Raw genomic sequence first — 16904 nt, forward strand, 5'->3', positions numbered from 1 at the left:
ACCCCACGGTGTCCTCCACAGCCCCCATATGCAGTCTGCCTACCTAAACATCTTCCAATTCTCTCCAGACGCTACCCGGCCCTTTGTCTGAGACGCTGTCATCCAATCAATAGCAGTAGCTTTCTCCTCCAAGCAAGCACCACAAACGCCTCCACTTTACCTCAACCTCGTAGAGCCCAACACACAGCTTCTGTTCGGCTAGGAACGAAACTGATTAACCTCAACATCCACTGTCCTGATGCTGACCACCTCGTCGTAGACAGCAGACGACACATGCTCGTCACCACCGCCCGCCATCAATATACATTATCCTGCGACAGCACGTCCTTGACGTTTCACCTATTACGGCCAGGTTGAAGCGCCCTAGCTCCAGATTCCTTACCTAAGCATTGCCAATCAGACCTCTCGGGACTGCAAGCTAGCTCCCTTGCGCTCCCCCCTCTGCATCGTCAATTGCCATCATCGTCATTGCACCGTGTCAGCATCCTAGAGCCGCAACAAATCATTAACGCATGGACTTCCACCGTTTTTGTCAGCAATATGTCCACCAAATATATCCTCGTCTCTCTCCCTCTCGGTATCTTTGACTCCAGTGATAAGGAGGATGCCATTGCCTCGCTGAGTACTACCATCTCCTCCGAGAACGGCAATGTTCGACCATTCAACATACCCGACTTCAAGATCGGTACCTTGGATGCCTTGGTACAGCAAGCCGACGATTTGGCCAAGTTGGAATCCACCTGTGAAGCTGTCGTTGCCAAGGTGGCCGACTCTCTCAAGTCAATTCTCGACGGTGATGAAGATAAGATTGCTCAGCAGAAGATGGTCAACGACAGTAAGACATGCCCATATATGTTTTCTAGTTCTCATTCTATGGAATCGTCACTAAATTTATTACTACTCTAGAACCTACCGACCAGTATGTCAGCTCCTTTTCGTGGAACAAGGTCCGTTACCGCGCCGACAAAAGCCTAGGCGAACTTGTCGATACTTTGCAAAAGGTCTGTTGGTATGGGAGAGAGTTCGTATCCATGTGTTTGCAAACTGCAATATCTGTATGCTGCACCGGAAGGAAAATAGGAAGACTGACAGCAATCACTAGGAGCTCATCACTACCGACAACGATGTCAAGAGCAAGTTTAACCAATATAACTCAATCAAGACAAACTTTACCACACTGCAGCGCAAGCAAACGTACAGCCGTACAGCCTTAGAAGTGAAGCTACAATTTACTGACCTTTACCAGGGGCAATCTAGCGACAAAATCGCTTACCCCAATTGTTGATCCGACCCTCCTTATTCAAGATTCCGAATATCTCGAGACACATCTAATAGTGGTACCAAACAATGCCAAGAAGGACTTTCTTAGAAGCTACGAAACACTGGCGCCGATGGTAGTACCCCGATCCGCGGTACAGGTCGCCCAAGACGAGGAGTTCACATTGTTCGCTGTTACGACGTTCAAGAAACACGGTCTTGAATTCTTGCAGAAATGTCGCGAACAGAAGTGGACCCCGCGCCAATACAAATACGTTGAGGGTGGCAGAGAGGAAGAGCAGCGTGAGCTCGATCGAGTGGCACGTGAAGAAAAGAAAACCTGGGGAGAGGCTCTCAGAATTGGACGTACAGGCTGGAGTGAAAGTGTCATGATTTGGCTTCACGTCCTCGCCCTCCGCGTCTTTGTTGAGGCTGTCCTTCGCTATGGATTGCCTCTGGACTATGTCAGTGTGCTTGTAAAGGTTGGTGTTCACTTATCCGACTTCTACATGCGCCCACATTGCTAATTATCGTAAAGACGAACTCCAAGCTGGCTAAAAAGGTCAAGACGGCTCTTGACTCCAACTACTCATATTTAGGAGGCAATGCCTTTGGAAGGGACAAGCGCGGGAAAATAACCAAAGATGACGCGGCTTTGTCGTCCGAGCTGGCAGCAGCTGGATTAGGTGGAGTTGAAGGGCACGAGTACACGGCGTATGTGTATTACGAGTTCGATTTTCCTTAGACACAGTGATATTGGCGCCGACGAGAATCCCCTTCTCTCAACCCTGTATGTATGCAACGAGCACCCGGCAGACGGGAAATGGAAGCAATTGAATCTTAAATAGAGGGGCCCTGGTTGCGGCTATTTGGCATTCCAATAGTCTTTAAACTAAATGTAGAAACCCGAAAAATCAATGATCACCAATTGAACTAGGAGTTAGACACTTTTGGTTGGTGAAATGAGACCCTCCTTGACCAGCCACTCGGTGATCTGCGCCACACACTCCTCTACACTTGACTTGTCCGTCCTGATGCGGATCTCGGGACTCAAAGGTTCCTCATAAGGGGCTGATATACCGGTAAAGTCTTTGATCTCTCCAGCCCTGGCCTTTTTGTAAAGCCCTTTAGGATCGCGCTGCTCTGCAACCTCGAGGGGGACGTCGACGAAGATTTCGATAAAAGGAATAGCATCATCGTTGCTCTGGCTTGCTTGACTATGCAACTCACGAGCGGTATCACGGTCTGCGCGATAAGGCGAGATGAATGAGGTAATGGCAATGGTGGATGAATCGGCGAAAAGCTTGGCGACCTAATTGTAGATTGACAATCAGTTAGTCCGAAGGAGTAAGTAGAAATGGTTAAAGTCTGTTGTGATTGGACTGGGAAGACATTGTGTTACCTCTGCAATACGACGAATATTCTCGTTACGGTCTTTCTCTGAAAACCCTAGGTCCTTGTTGAGGCCGAAACGGACGTTATCGCCGTCCAATCGGTAAGCAGCAAGGCCCAAGTGCAGAAGATGTTGCTCAAGAGCGGTGGCTACGGTTGACTTGCCCGAGGCGGACAGGCCAGTCAACCAAATGGTGAAGCCGCGCTGGTCACGCAGCTTGTTGCGTTCATGACGGGACAAAGACGGATGCCATGTGATATTGCTGTTGAATTAAAATGGTTGGATCAGTAAGAAAAAAGGTAGAAAAATGAAGCACTGAAGGGAGGGGAAAAGCAGACGAATGAAGGTAACTGTAGGGCATGAAGCTTTTGCTGATGATGGGCAACCTAGCGTGATGATGGGCGGTGCACAACAGTAGGTGCTGACCTGGGCGATTGCGGGGTTGGACATATTTCGAGGGATTAAATGCATTGCGCGGGGTGAGACAGGGAATTGAACTTACGTTGCCATTATGAATAACTGAAAGTCTAGGGTGAAATTTTGGCAATATAGTTGGTTGGTTGGTTGGGTTTCCAGTATTTGTGAAGGAAAAGGAGAAGTAGGAGGTACGGGAAGGTTAAACGCATACAGCAGCACATGTAAATCATAAATGGTTGCCGGTTGGAACTAGAGTAGTGGCCGGAGTTTTTATACCCAGATAGGGTGAGCAAAGCTAACGGACTCACTGGGAAAAGTAACAAGACAAGCAATGCAGAATCATCTCCACTGCACCCCTCTTCCGCAGGGCCACCTAACCCACAATTAAACATAAAATGGAATGAAGCAAGAGAGAACGAGGCCCGCTCATTGTGTATTATGCCGGCACCGGCACACAGTTTTCAAGGCAGAAGTGGGTGTTGTAAGACAGAGACTGGAGCGTATCTGGGTTGTGAGGGGTGAAGTATGGAGGGGTGTCCAACCTCTACGGAAGAGGGAGGGACGATGGGACAGGCGCATTGCAAGTTATGCCAAGCGATTGCGTCAGATCGGCTAAAGGTGGATCATACCTTAGCGGGTCATCCATCTCCACAGTGCATTGTGCCGATGCACCGGTAGCCTCTCCGGCCGCACCGACTGCCGTACCAGTCGGATGCCGCTCCGTTTCGGTGCCGAAGGAGGTTTAGTACGGGATAGGCGCCGACTATGTGTTAGTCTTATGAGAAGTCTTATGAGAGCACACTATTATCCATTGATTACAAGGTGTCTTTAGAATTTACATTAATTTTCCACTTAGAAGAACATGGTGTTTCTTTGCCCCATGAGGCTGAGAGATCGTTCAGCACAAAGCCATCTATATATATGTATAATTTCTCGGTCGCCACTCATGCGTCCAGAAGTTGAGGGCGATACGTTCAGCTCACTGATGCGCCGTCATGTGGTAGTACATAACAAGTGTCTCATCATGGTCATCTGTACTCCAATACCGAGAAGATTTAGATGCAGCCCTGTCCCGGTCAAGTTTGATAATATCGAGGCCCCATCATGCCTTTTGCCTTTTCAAAGATGACACATTTATACTTTAGGTTTGATATATGTGCCAGGTCTATTACAGAATTGAAACTATCCTCCGCAGAATAGTCAAGAAGTTGCGTTGAGCTTGGCCATAACCTGCAAACATGTCGTCAGCACTGTGGGGGAGTGGCAATCAGAAAAAGAGTTACGAACCGAGGCAAATCTGGGCGAGACAAAGAGAGCCGTTGCCTGGGCTAGAACAACAGGCTCCTCTCCTTCGCCAGCTAAGGTCTCCAATTGGCCCTCGACCCAAGCCTTGCGGCCTTCAACTCTCAACGTCCGGGCGCGCAAGACCACGTATGTGCCCGCATGTACAGGTTTTCTATAGTTGATTTCGAGGTTGGCAGTAACACCTACATTGTGTGGAAGCGCACCGAAACAACATCGAGCCAAGCCCTCATCAAGTATTGTCGCGAGCAGTCCGCCGTGCACGATACCCGGGTGGCCGCACATATCCGTCCCAAAATGAGTTATTGACACGAGTGACTTTCCATCCTTTTCAGTCCAGCAAAGTGGAGGAACTGTAATGCGTCCAGGCCCAAGAAGAGTACCACCGGTAAGGTTGTGACGTCGCAGAGCATCGGGCAATCTCATGTGTGGACGGGATTCGACCATGTCCGGATTCCTCCGCAATTCAGCGGCCAGGGGGTGATTATTAATAAAATCATCCACTACCTTTGCTTCCGCATCCTCAGGGATATATCGACGTAGGCTATCCTCGTCAGAACGGTGCCGTGTGGCATCCCAAAGACCGGGCAGAAGTGGGCTTGCTGCGACCGCGAAGCCAAGACCTGCAAAAAGTAGCCCATATGCGCCGAATGCAACAGCTTTACGAAACCGTGGGATATTCGATGTTCGTGGTGTCACAGAGGCTGCAAGAAGGTTAGAAAGTTGGGCAAACAGCGACAGAACAATGGCGGAAATGCTCACCTACACCGACACCAGTATGATAGCGTTGAAGGTAAGTCTGGCGATAGGGAGCAGGTACACGCAAAACTCGTGCATCCAAAGGACATTTCGTGGATCGAGCAAACACCCGCCTCAGCGGAATAGACGGCGATAGCGTCATGAATGCGAACCAATACTCTTGTTGTAGACCAGGCTGAGGTCTGTATATGGGGATGCGGCTGGAGATGGAAAGTATCTTGTTGAGTGGATCGCAGTCGAGCCTCATGTCATAGAGACATTACGTACCGTTTTCCCCTTGGGAAAATCCCGGTACTTGTTTAGATCCACATTGCATATCAGAATTATCAAGTATATTGACCAATTGAAATATTTCTACTATCAGATATACCGAAAACAGGTATTCGAACCAATACACAGCCCGTGCCCTCATGGTGTCGAACCCCTTGCCATCTTTGAAACTGGTAGTTAAGGAAGGAGGTCATGCGCTTGTCTAGATCAAGCTGTCGGGTTCCAGCATCAGCCGCACCCTGAAATGCACTACTAATTGTCACATTCAAGACATGTCACTTGCAGCAAATACGTCGAGAGACGTTCAGTTTTGATATCTAACCACACTGTTGTTCTTTTATTAACACTGCGTCCTCACGAGAACTTTGTTTGTTTCAACTGAGAATACCAATACCTAACCCCCTACCATGGTGCGTTCCTAGACTGTTTCTCTGGGACTTTTCCACATCATAGCGAGCCTCTGAACATAATCGCTAACACTCCGTCAAATGTTATTGCCCTTAGGCCACAGCAGAAACAGTTGACTTAGGCCCCGTCCATGAACCAAAGGAGTCATCGACAAAGGTCTTCGAGGATATCGAGCATGAGCTCAAGAGGGAGCTTCTGCGCATGCGACGTGAATACCAAAGTATATACGCTTTATCCTGCTAGGCTGCTTGATCTGCCACTATCGTCAAGAGAGATCATACACTAACATTGAACACCCACCAGAGCACGAGCCTGAGTATTTTGGGGCCGTCGTAGGTACCCCGCTTCTGCAGCTGAGCTACACAATTTCAGCGAAGACTTATGCAAAGAACAGAAACATCTGGACGATCAACAGCTTTCCTCCTTCAGCAAAAATGATTTCGTCCTTGTGCGAGTTGCTGTCTCGGCCTACGGTATTCATCTTTTTGGCAAGATCCGCATACCACTATTGTCCGACTCAGGGCCTGCTTATATCCATTTCAGGGCTTTTGATGTGCCAGGAGGAGATGATACAGCCAAGCTCCACAGCATTCACACAGAGGAAAAACAACATGCTGATGGTGACAAGACGTATCGTGCTATCTTCGCTAGAGAAGACCCACTAGAATGGTTTGACACATGATGGCTACAATCACGTAATGCTAGAATGATATACTAACATACCGATTTGTTTTGATTTCGTCTCTCCATCTTCTGATCACTGCCATACGACTGCAACTTATTATTCTAGTCCTCCTCCTGTGCCAGGAGCTCTGCGTAGTCATCTGCAGAAGCAAACATTGGCAAGTCCTTAAGTCTCCTTTTGGACGATCGCCCTCCCTTCTTGCTCTTCTCAGTGTCGTCGTCATCGACAGGAGGTGCCGAAAGTTCAGGATTGCCCTCATCATCTTCCACGCCTTCCTCACTTTCTTCGGCCTCGTCAGCGTCATCATCCTGCTCATCTCCTGAAAACCCATCGTCTGAGCCGTCAGAAAACACAACCTCATCATCAGATGAATCGTCGCTGTCGTCGAAGCCATCCATCTCGAGACTGGATTCGTCACTGTCAATTGGCCCGTCTGGATGTGAAGCAGTTAGTGCCTTCCAAATCTCATCTTCTTGACCGGCATCATCATCCATTCCATCAGATACAGTAGCATTTTTAGTAGGTTCGTTTTTGCCCGATTCGCTCCTCTTGCCGGCTTGCTTGAAGTATTCGTGGAAAAAGATGTCTTCCACTGCAACCTGCTCAGTCTTCTTATTCCAGAAGCTCGGTGAGTTGATGGGCACAGCAGCGGCCGAACCCTTTCTCTTGGCGAGCCAGATGCTGCCCGAATCTGGGTTATGAACTGGTTGCATAATGGATGCTCCTCGGTTGACCTCGGCCACTTTGGGATTACGGTAAACAAACTTATCGAGGAACCGGATCAAGCTGTGACTCTCCAGATCTGGCTTAGCCATTTGTTTCTCGTCGGAAAACAAACTAGCAGCAAGTAAAGACACGGACGGATGGAAGTGGGTTAGAGGAGGAACCTTGGGCTGTCAGCAACAGGCGCTCCAAAGGATGATGTGCAACCTTGTACTTACGATTTCCCAAAGACAGCTATTTTGTGCATTGCTATGCTCCGGATTCCTCTTTCTGCCATCGTATGATGTTCCCCTTGAGACGGATTCATTGTTGACCTGCTCCATAGGCTTACTAGTGGTTTCCTCTGCGCCATTTTCTTCTGGCTCCTCGAGAAGTGCCTTGAGTTCAGGAAACTGTAGTCGCAGCTGAAATACCACATACAGTAGACCGCAGGCAAAAGCAGGCTGGTGTAAGTTCAAAACTTGTAGCATTCTTTTTGCAAAAGCCTTTACTCGTCGCGTATCAACATCCGCCTTTAATGACCTCAACAGCAAGTTCAAGTAAAGAGCCTGCTTCGAAGAGGTAGCCAAGCGGGGGTCCAACAGTGATTCATACAGTGTCCTGTAAAACCTGTCGGATGCCAAGTGCCTCGAGACTGAAAGCTGCTGAATGAGAATCAATGCCTGGATACTGGTGTTGAAATTCGTCGAATGTGCGATCCGGAATAATGTATCCACCTGGGATTCAAGGCTGCAAAAGAGGTCAGTAACACAACAGGGTAATGACACGTCAATCAAACATACATAGGATTTTGGGCAGATACAAACGGCACCGCTCGATTAATACCCGTCAAGACTGCAGTAACCAGCTTGTCGGCCGTTTGACGTTCTGCAGATGCGGCCGAATCTTTAACGGCTGCTGTACGCTCCTGCTGGTCCTCCCCAAACGCTCTTCCCAGTACAGAACTGTTGAGGAGGGTGACAAAAATATCAAAGTAGATACGAAGTAGTGTTTCTGCTGTACCAACTTCACGACTGCTCAAGATTGTCTGGTTGAGCGTATTAGTAGCGTGATACTTGGCTCTGAAAGTCTGCCCCGGTCGCAGTAGCACCTCCTGTTCGATGGCCTTAACGATTATCTGCCGCATCCCAGGATGAGTGTTCTGAAGCTGCAGCAAGAGATACGAGACCCTCGAGGCAATCTTCCGATCCTTGTCGCCAAGCTTGTTGACCAGTAATCTCAGCAAATTTGTCTCTTGCTCCGGCTTATCCTTAAGCAGTCCATAGACAAAGTCAAGAGAGCGGGTTCGGGAGTATTCGATCTCGTCGTTACACCAGACCTCCAGCAGCTGGATGACCTTGAAGTAAGAGATCTTAAGCCAGTCCTCGTAAGCCCATTGGATAAGATGCGCTTCCGTCAAGTCTGGCGGGAGATCTTGCCCAGTGTTCCAAGTCTTTCTGGAGGACTTTTGCAGAACACCAAGTAACCCCGGTTGCGATTGAAAAGTTCGCAATCTTCTATTTGGTGGCAAAATGAGGCCAGGTCCCAGGAGATCTACCAAGGCTCCTAGAGCACCAATGGCCTGGGCACGGCTCCTCTTGGATGCAAGGCCAAGTAGTGATTCAAAAGCCTTGACGTTGTGCAAGGGGGACTCCTGTATTGCCAGTGTAAGAGCCGACACCTTATCAGACAAAGTACCGGACGACATGATTGTGGAAAGAAACTTGTGAGAGGAAGAAGCCAGGACGCTTTTGGCATATGTTGAAGCATCGGCGTCGAGAAGGGTCAAGCCATGGTTCTTTAGCGCATAAATGGCGCCTTGGTAATCGTCCATGTCCGTCGAGATGGGTTCGGGAAGATCGCTCAAATTGACGCCGTGCCAGTCCGCTCGAGGCTCAAATTTCTTCAAGAACTTATGTTAGTACAACGAAGACGGGTTAGAATAGCGGAAATATGCTCACGAACTGCTTCTTCGGCGAATCCTTGGGCTTGTTGAGGGTCGATGCTGGGGAGATTGTTGTTTCATTAGCGAGATCTTCATCAAGGTCAGCACCCTCTGCTTCGTCGCCCCCGTCTTTAAGGTCATGTTGCTCGTCTCCATCTATGCTGGCTTGATCATGATACTGCTGGAGGCCAAGTTGGGCAGCGAAAGCAGCTAACTCGCTTTGAAGCTTGCCATCGACAGTGGCATTCGAGTCTTGTCCGCCGTTTGCTTCCTCTTGATCAGAATCAATGTCTCCGATAAGCACCAAGTCCTCTTCATCACCACCAAGAGCACGTATCTCTTCCAGCAGAGCATCACGAGAGATGGCGCCGTCTTTGCTGTTTTTGGTCTCGGCAACCTCACCATCAAAGTCTTTTCCAGAACCCTGAAGACCATGCGCCGGTTTCTTTCGATGACGGGGACTCGCCAAGGATCCTTCAGGGGCGAGCTTGCGTTTTTTGTTCTTGCTTCCATCGCTGTCTTTGGCTGCTTTGCCTAGGCTTTTGTCAATTTTGGCCGTCAGCGCGGATAGAGCCTGCTCATTCAGCTGCTCTGTTCGAGGAGCATTGCTGCCAACAGACTGTCGTTTATGCTTCGCCATCGGAACCCTGGAATAAAGAAGACAACACGACGATGATTGATGTATTTGTGCCCAAGCCTTCTCACCAGACTCAAATTCTGTGAAGGAGGGGGAAAGTGTAGTATTGTAAATCGAGTATTGAGGACTGACCAGAAGGCTTCTTACACCCATCTCATGGCTAAGGGTCCGGAAAAAAAAAATGGTTATGAGAGTGGGGTCGCATGGGATCACACCCATGTTAGATACGCTAAGTCATTCTAGGAAAGGCTAGTTTCCATCTGCCTGTGCTACGTAAGTACAACAGCTGGTAGTCAATGGATGAGGCTAGATGGGCCCATTCCATCGTTGAAACTCAATTGAGCAGACCCACCATCGGGTTTTTTCCTTCGCGAAACTGTCAATTTACCATTTGTTGAGCTCACACGTCGTCGGTCAAGCTGACACTACTACTCAGACCAGCAGACACCTTGTACTTAAATCTTCCGGTCAAAAGCGGCAGATTGGGTTGTGGTTCATTCAAGAAAGGCCATATGTTTCCATTCGGTGTGTTTGCCGCCCGTTCATTGAGTTAGCTTTCCCGCCAAACGAGACATTCTTCTTCGTCCCTGGTTAACGCTTTTCTCTGAGTAGGACGGACGTGACAACTGACACAACCGAAGTTATTCACTCGTAGGTCTTAAGTCTTATCGTGACGTGTCTCGGCCAGGACTGGCTTTTAAAACCTACATTGAACTGTCCTCGAGAGCCACCGGACTCAGGATTGGGTGTTCATTTGCAGTGGTCGATGTTGATATTGAGAAGGGCCTAGACTGACAATCTATAGACACCTTGCGGTCAAATAGTATTCTAGCCTTTGACGCTGCTTTCACTAAAACAACGGGCCAAAGCTGGCCCTTAGTATACCCGACTTTCAACACCTAGCTTTCCAGTACACCTAAACCATACCATCAATAGACCCTGAGTGAGCTGAGCCCATTTCCCGTAACCCTCCATACCTATGACTGACCTACTGAATTGTTCCCCAAAATGACGTTCCCACGACCACAAGTGCTTGTGACGCTCCCAAAATCACAAAGGTTCGAGGCCTCAAACCGTCGCCTGCTGCTCTCTGCGAGGAATCAGGTAAGCGAGGCAAAACCTAGATATAGGGTTCAGGCACTTAAATAAATTTCTAACATCAATCCGAGGTTTTGTTACGACATTACCGCGCTGGGCCATCAAGAAGTCGATTATCGGCGGTCTGGCTTCCTACTGGGGGTATTACGGCCGGGCGAAACGAGGGTAGCTTCAGCGTAATCTCTTCTGTTTCATGCAAACTGACTGGTTTTTCCAGATGCTCACGACAAGCTCATTCGAGCGGGTTTCCTCAGACAGGTGAATAGCACGAAGCACTGACCCCTTCCCTTTGTGCATCGCTTTACTGACTGACAGCGCAGTCTCACTCGGGGATTTTCCACCTTCTTCCACTTGGCAAACGCGTTCAAGATAAACTAGAAGGCCTGATCGATCATTACATGCAAGACTTAGGTGAGGTGTTTCCAAAGCTTTGTAAGTTAATCAAATTAACGGCCGTTTTCCAGGAGCCTCAAGAGTTGCATTATCAACCATAACCTCCCAGGAGTTATGGCGGAAAAGTGGTCGTTTCAGTCAGCTGGGATCAGAGGTTAGCTAGGTTAATTCTTGCAGGTGCCCGGGCGACACTGACGCCTTGCAGCTTTTTGGATTTGAAGATCGTAAGGGAGCTCAGTACATGTTATCACCCACGCACGAAGAAGAAATTACTTCCTTGGTGGCAAAGACTGTTAAGTCGTACAAAGAGCTACCACTTCGTCTTTACCAAATTAGTGAGTTAGCAGGTTTACTTTACGGTCATACAGACATTGACATCATGTTCCAAGCCCGCAAATTTCGCGACGAGCTACGCCCTCGACATGGCCTTCTAAGATCCCGCGAGTTTACTATGAAGGACTTGTACACTTTCGATATCTCCCAACAAGCAGCATTGGAGACGTACAATAAGGTCCAGGCAGCCTATGCGGGCATATTTGGCGCCTTGAAGCTACCGGTGATGGTTGCCAAAGCTAGCTCTGGCGACATGGGAGGTGACCTCAGCCACGAATACCATCTTCCTACTCCTATTGGAGAGGACACCGTCATCAACTGCAGTATTTGTGATTATACAGCCAATACCGAAGTTGCAGAAACCCAACCAAACACGACAGAACCAGAGAATGCGGACATGGCAGCACAAACAGGAATCTCCTCTGTCAAGGTATGGCGAGGGATCAGCAAAGACCGTTATACCCTAGTGAATGTTTGGTACCCAGGACAGATTCCAGGCAGGAGGCAGATGGTTGATATGCTAGACACTGATATCAGCATTCCCGCTGTCAAGTCCGTCGTCCCCGATTTAGACGCTAGCATCGAGAATGCTCTTTCTCTATGGAGAGATGCTATTGCAACCGCATTTACTGAAGATCAGACTGCAGCAAACCGACCGAAGCTTGTAAATGTGGTAGATTTCAGACTGGTAAAGTGGGTTGACGAACTTTTGCGGCAGGAGACGAAGATGTGGCCTTTCGCACAATCAAGATCCAAACTGGAGTCTGTTACAGTGACAGAAGGTGGAAATGGACAAGGACTGAACGTACTTATCCCACACGCAGGTGACAAATGCCCTAATTGCGACAGTGGCACCCTGCAAGTACAAAAGGCTCTTGAAGTGGGACATACCTTCCACCTGGGAACACGGTACTCGGAGCCTCTCGGAGCAATGGTCTCGACACCGGGGTTTGCCACCAGCGACGGTGTCACAAGTCAGTCTCTGATGACGGAGAAGTTACAGCCAATGCAGATGGGATGTCACGGAATTGGAATATCGCGACTTATCGGTGCTGTTGTTGAGCATTTGGCGGATCAAAAAGGACTGCAATGGCCTCGAGCTATAGCCCCATACGAGGCGGTCGTGATATATGCGACTGAGTATACAGAAGAGGCTGTGGGTGTTTATGACCAGCTTGCGAGGCCAATGTCTGAACTAGCTGCGGTGGATGTGGTGCTAGACGACCGCAAAGTGTCATTTGGTTGGAAGCTCAAGGATGCGGAGCTGGTTGGATACCCAGTAGTAGTGCTTCTTGGCAAGGTCTGGGGGCAAAGTGGCAGCTGCGAATTGCACTGCAGAAGGCTTGGTATCAGTGAGAAAGTGTCGCTTTCGGATATTCGCAGACGCGTATCAGAGTCGTTGGAGAAATTGTGAACGCTTGGTAGGCGTCAGAGAATGGGTTACTTGTATATCGCACAGTCTGCTTAGACAGGGTGGGAACGAAATGTTATTGTATAATAATACTCTATATAGACCAGTCCACTATGTATTACCATCAAAGACAAACCTTTATTGATACAAAAAACCAAATCCTTTAATTGCTTGAGATTTATGTTATGAGCTTGGGAGGCGCGGGATCTGTTTGAAAACCAGTCACGTGCCTATTCGACATGGGTCTGGCTTGCCTTAGTCAGACAAGGTGTGAAAACAACATAGATAGATACGTATCTTCGGCCTCCAGCGCTTCATATTCAATTAAAGGCAACCAATCCTCACAGCGACAACTGTCTTGTTTGTCGCTTGATCATCACTGGTGCTGCACAGCATCTACCCCAGCTCTAGGTTTACAGTGACCTTCACAAGCAAAAGCAGTTGATCATGGCGGCCCATGCTTCAGAAACCAGTAGGTTAACATATAAAAGAGGCAAATTTGCGAATCATAAGGAGTGCACCACTAACTGGAATTGGCAGTCAACCTCGAGACGCTGGATGCGCAGCAGCTAAGTCAGGTCAAGAAACAATTGGAAGAAGAATTGGAGCATTTGACATCCTCTTTTGCCCAATTGCACAGCGCTCAGACCAAGTTCCGAGAGTGCCTTCGATGTGTGAAGGCCCGACCTGGGGCTCATGAGGGTTCGTTATCTCAACGCTCCTATTTTCCGACTTTTAGCAACGATATGAAATGCTATGAGTGCTAACAAAGCTTAAAGGGGAGAAATCGGTACTAGTTCCTTTGACAAACTCGCTTTATGTGCGCGGCGAGCTGTCAGATCCCAGGCATGTGATCGTCGATGTCGGCACTGGCTTCTACGTTGAAAAGGTTTGAGATATCACGTAGATTTTGGCTTTCGCCTCGATGCTGACGATGACTGCGCCCAAGGATACTGAGTCGGCCGAGTCCTTCTATGAGGCTAAAGTTCAGCAACTTCAGAACAATATCCAAGATCTTGAGGTTATAGTTCAACGCAAAACATCCAATGTCAGGAGTGTTGAGGAGGGTAAGTCCGAGTAAATCCCTGAATGACAGCAGATGTACTCATATTAAACGACCAGTTTTGAGACAAAAAGTGCTGCAGAGCCAAGCAGCATAAGACGGGATGAAAAATGGTCATGGTTGATAAAATGAGAAAGTTCAGAGCAATTTAGACGTTGGATTGATATATCGAAAGATGTCACAAGAAAGTAACGTTCTTGATAAATCAAGAACTGCCTGCTATCTAAACGAGTGGTGATGATCGCATATGAGAAGAAATGCAAAGGCATCTCTTAGGACGGCTAATTGGCTCCTTACATAACCGCCAGTAATGACGTTTGTTACGGCTATTTCCGGTAATATAATCTATGGGGGAGAGAATAATATTTCCTCGGCAGACATTGACAAGCCACCAGCAAGAGATCCATAATTCGCCGGAAAGCGGCTGGAGGGAAATCATACAGTGTCAATACCGGAAAGCTCCATCCTCACACTGTAGTGTGCCAGTGCAGCCAAAGGGGGCAGCTTTCACAGTGGTTCATAGGTACCACACCCTGGGCATCGGGAGCCATTACAGCTGCTTTCGTTGCTACTACCAGGATCTGGCTAACAAACCCGTTCTGAAAAAGCTCATATTTGCAACAGAAAACAACAACGCGCTCGTGGTCATCTTACAGGCTCCCGTCGGCCACACTCTTCGTACCTTTGTTTTTTTGCCCTCGATTTCCTAGCCTCGACCGGCATACAGTCAAAAATGCTTTCAAGAACCCTCAGAACTTCTGTGCGCTTGGTGCCGTTCCATCGGCAACATGCGCGTCAGATGCCATTGCACCTACCACAGATGATGCAGCATGTCCGCAACTACGCCGACAAGATCGTCAAAGTCCCACAGATGGCTGAGTCTATATCTGAAGGTACCCTAAAGCAGTGGTCCAAGCAAATCGGTGACTTTGTAGAGTTGGACGAGGAGATTGCGACTATCGAGACCGACAAGGTGTGTTACCTCGTTTGTTTCCCTGCATCGAAGCCTTCCTATTTTTCAAGTAGACTTCGAGCCTGCTACCATAATGCTATACTGATACTTTATACATTCAGATTGATGTCGCCGTGAATGCTCCCGAGGCTGGCGTCATCAAGGAGTTCCTTGTAAACGAGGAGGATACCGTCACCGTTGGCCAGGATATCGTTAAGCTGGAGCTCGGCGGCGAAAAGCCGAGCGAGAATAAAGAGGCAGCAGAAAAGCCGAGCGAGAACAAAGAGGCAGCAGAAAAGACTGCTTCTAAGCCGGCATCTAAGCCTGAGCCCACCGAGTCGGTGTCTAACAGCGAACCTACAACTGTGTCCAAACCAGAGGCACCTGCCAGCAAACCGGCGGCAGCAGCAAAGGAGAACAAGGAACCATCTAAGCCCGCTTCTATCCTTGCAAAGGATGCGGCGGCAAGCGCTAGTCCAACTCTTGGTAGCCGGGAAGAGCGCCGTGTATGTGGTACCCTGGCTTGGGCGCAATTTTTGTTGCGATCTGGTGGTGAAGCGGACTAATATTTATTGTGCCCAGGTGAAAATGAATCGCATGCGCCTGCGTATCGCGGAACGGCTCAAGCAGTCCCAAAACACCGCAGCATCGCTCACTACGTTCAACGAGGTCGACATGTCTTCCCTTATCGACTTCCGAAAGCTCTACCGGGAGGATGTCCTGAAGAAGACCGGTGTCAAACTTGGATTCATGAGCGCTTTCTCACGCGCTTGTGTCCTTGCAATGCGTGACATCCCTGCAGTGAACGCCTCCATCGAAGGCCCCAATGGCGGTGACACGATTGTCTATCGTGACTACGTCGACATCAGCGTAGCTGTAGCTACCGAAAAGGGCCTGGTTACGCCTGTTGTTAGAAACACAGAGTCGCTCGACATGTTGGGAATTGAAAAGGCTATTGCTGACATGGGAAAGAAGGTAAGATTTCCTGCCCATGCACAATATGCGGTAGAAGACATCAACTAACATTCTTTATTGCAGGCCCGCGATGGAAAGCTCACTATCGAGGACATGGCTGGTGGGACATTCACAATCAGCAACGGTGGTGTCTTTGGTTCCCTGATGGGAACTCCCATCATTAACCTTCCGCAAACTGCTGTGCTCGGCCTGCATGCTGTCAAGGAACGCCCTGTTGCCGTGAACGGGAAGATCGAGATTCGCCCAATGATGTACCTGGCGTTGACTTACGACCATCGTCTACTGGACGGAAGAGAAGCAGTCCAATTCCTCGTTAAGGTAAAGGAGTACATCGAGGACCCTAGGCGCATGTTGTTGTAAAGCACTTTTTGCTAGCACGTGTTGTAAAAAAGAAAGATAAATATAAATAGTATATTAAACTTATATTTATAATATCTTAGATTTAGTAATATGGAACAGAATTAACAGGATTTAATAAGTAATATAGTTTTATGAAATTTATTATAAAAATAAATATTCTAATCTTAAATAAATATCTTATTACTTATAATACTATATAAATAATAATAAAGAAAGATAGTAAATATTATATTAATACTTAACTTTATTAAAGTATAAGAATATAATACTCTTAGAAATATATTAGGTTCTATATTTATAATTAATTAAAAGTTTACTAAACTTATAAAAAAACTTAATAAAGATAATAAGGCTAGTATTATTAATATTGTAACGATAGTGTCAACGCTCACCGAACACACCGAGCGAGTTGTGTTTTACGTAAGCCATATGAAACGCATACCGTAGGCGTATAAGTACGCGCTTCCTTACGCACATACCCTCTTTCTAAATCAAGTCACTCTTTTACACCTTTTCTAGCCTGATTGCTATGTGCCTAGTTTGT

At 48.0% G+C, this 16904-nt stretch overlaps 8 protein-coding genes across 8 annotated transcripts; 5 read left to right on the plus strand and 3 right to left on the minus strand.

Moving 5' to 3' along the window:
- Nucleotides 1-540: 540 nt before the first annotated feature.
- On the plus strand, nucleotides 541-2002 carry CTRU02_206032 (V-ATPase subunit C; the record flags this gene model as incomplete). The annotated part of the gene is made up of 5 exons (XM_036723108.1): nucleotides 541-835; nucleotides 907-1001; nucleotides 1103-1194; nucleotides 1247-1739; nucleotides 1796-2002. 5 exons carry the CDS (start codon nucleotides 541-543, stop codon nucleotides 2000-2002), a joined length of 1182 nt encoding a protein of 393 aa, XP_036585407.1.
- Nucleotides 2003-2197: 195 nt separating this feature from the next.
- CTRU02_206033 (adenylyl-sulfate kinase) lies at nucleotides 2198-3160 on the minus strand (the record flags this gene model as incomplete). The annotated part of the gene is made up of 3 exons (XM_036723109.1): nucleotides 2198-2569; nucleotides 2660-2912; nucleotides 3153-3160. 3 exons carry the CDS (start codon nucleotides 3158-3160, stop codon nucleotides 2198-2200), a joined length of 633 nt encoding a protein of 210 aa, XP_036585408.1.
- Nucleotides 3161-4267: 1107 nt separating this feature from the next.
- Nucleotides 4268-5375, minus strand: CTRU02_206034 (thioesterase superfamily protein; the record flags this gene model as incomplete). Its single annotated transcript, XM_036723111.1, has 2 exons — nucleotides 4268-5073; nucleotides 5132-5375. 2 exons carry the CDS (start codon nucleotides 5373-5375, stop codon nucleotides 4268-4270), a joined length of 1050 nt encoding a protein of 349 aa, XP_036585410.1.
- A 430-nt stretch (nucleotides 5376-5805) lies between these two features.
- Nucleotides 5806-6488, plus strand: CTRU02_206035 (uncharacterized protein; the record flags this gene model as incomplete). The annotated part of the gene is made up of 4 exons (XM_036723113.1): nucleotides 5806-5808; nucleotides 5903-6026; nucleotides 6110-6138; nucleotides 6201-6488. 4 exons carry the CDS (start codon nucleotides 5806-5808, stop codon nucleotides 6486-6488), a joined length of 444 nt encoding a protein of 147 aa, XP_036585411.1.
- A 104-nt stretch (nucleotides 6489-6592) lies between these two features.
- On the minus strand, nucleotides 6593-9778 carry CTRU02_206036 (ccaat-box-binding transcription factor; the record flags this gene model as incomplete). The annotated part of the gene is made up of 4 exons (XM_070204648.1): nucleotides 6593-7378; nucleotides 7433-7943; nucleotides 7997-9108; nucleotides 9140-9778. 4 exons carry the CDS (start codon nucleotides 9776-9778, stop codon nucleotides 6593-6595), a joined length of 3048 nt encoding a protein of 1015 aa, XP_070061752.1.
- Nucleotides 9779-10806: 1028 nt separating this feature from the next.
- Nucleotides 10807-13013, plus strand: CTRU02_206037 (prolyl-trna synthetase; the record flags this gene model as incomplete). The annotated part of the gene is made up of 6 exons (XM_070204649.1): nucleotides 10807-10879; nucleotides 11091-11131; nucleotides 11194-11284; nucleotides 11338-11420; nucleotides 11472-11601; nucleotides 11656-13013. Coding segments are annotated over 6 exons (1776 nt in total), but the record flags the coding sequence as incomplete, so codon positions are not given.
- Nucleotides 13014-13457: 444 nt separating this feature from the next.
- On the plus strand, nucleotides 13458-14170 carry CTRU02_206038 (byr1-binding protein bob1; the record flags this gene model as incomplete). The annotated part of the gene is made up of 5 exons (XM_036723115.1): nucleotides 13458-13482; nucleotides 13551-13712; nucleotides 13790-13899; nucleotides 13960-14077; nucleotides 14133-14170. The coding sequence occupies 5 exons, from the start codon at nucleotides 13458-13460 to the stop codon at nucleotides 14168-14170; spliced, it is 453 nt and encodes a 150-aa protein (XP_036585414.1).
- A 636-nt stretch (nucleotides 14171-14806) lies between these two features.
- On the plus strand, nucleotides 14807-16360 carry CTRU02_206039 (2-oxoacid dehydrogenases acyltransferase; the record flags this gene model as incomplete). The annotated part of the gene is made up of 4 exons (XM_036723116.1): nucleotides 14807-15046; nucleotides 15148-15531; nucleotides 15608-16000; nucleotides 16064-16360. The coding sequence occupies 4 exons, from the start codon at nucleotides 14807-14809 to the stop codon at nucleotides 16358-16360; spliced, it is 1314 nt and encodes a 437-aa protein (XP_036585415.1).
- Between the last annotated feature and the right edge of the window lie 544 nt (nucleotides 16361-16904).

This window comes from Colletotrichum truncatum, assembly GCF_014235925.2.
Source record: "Colletotrichum truncatum strain CMES1059 chromosome Unknown Contig_0003, whole genome shotgun sequence".
NCBI lineage: Eukaryota > Fungi > Ascomycota > Sordariomycetes > Glomerellales > Glomerellaceae > Colletotrichum > Colletotrichum truncatum.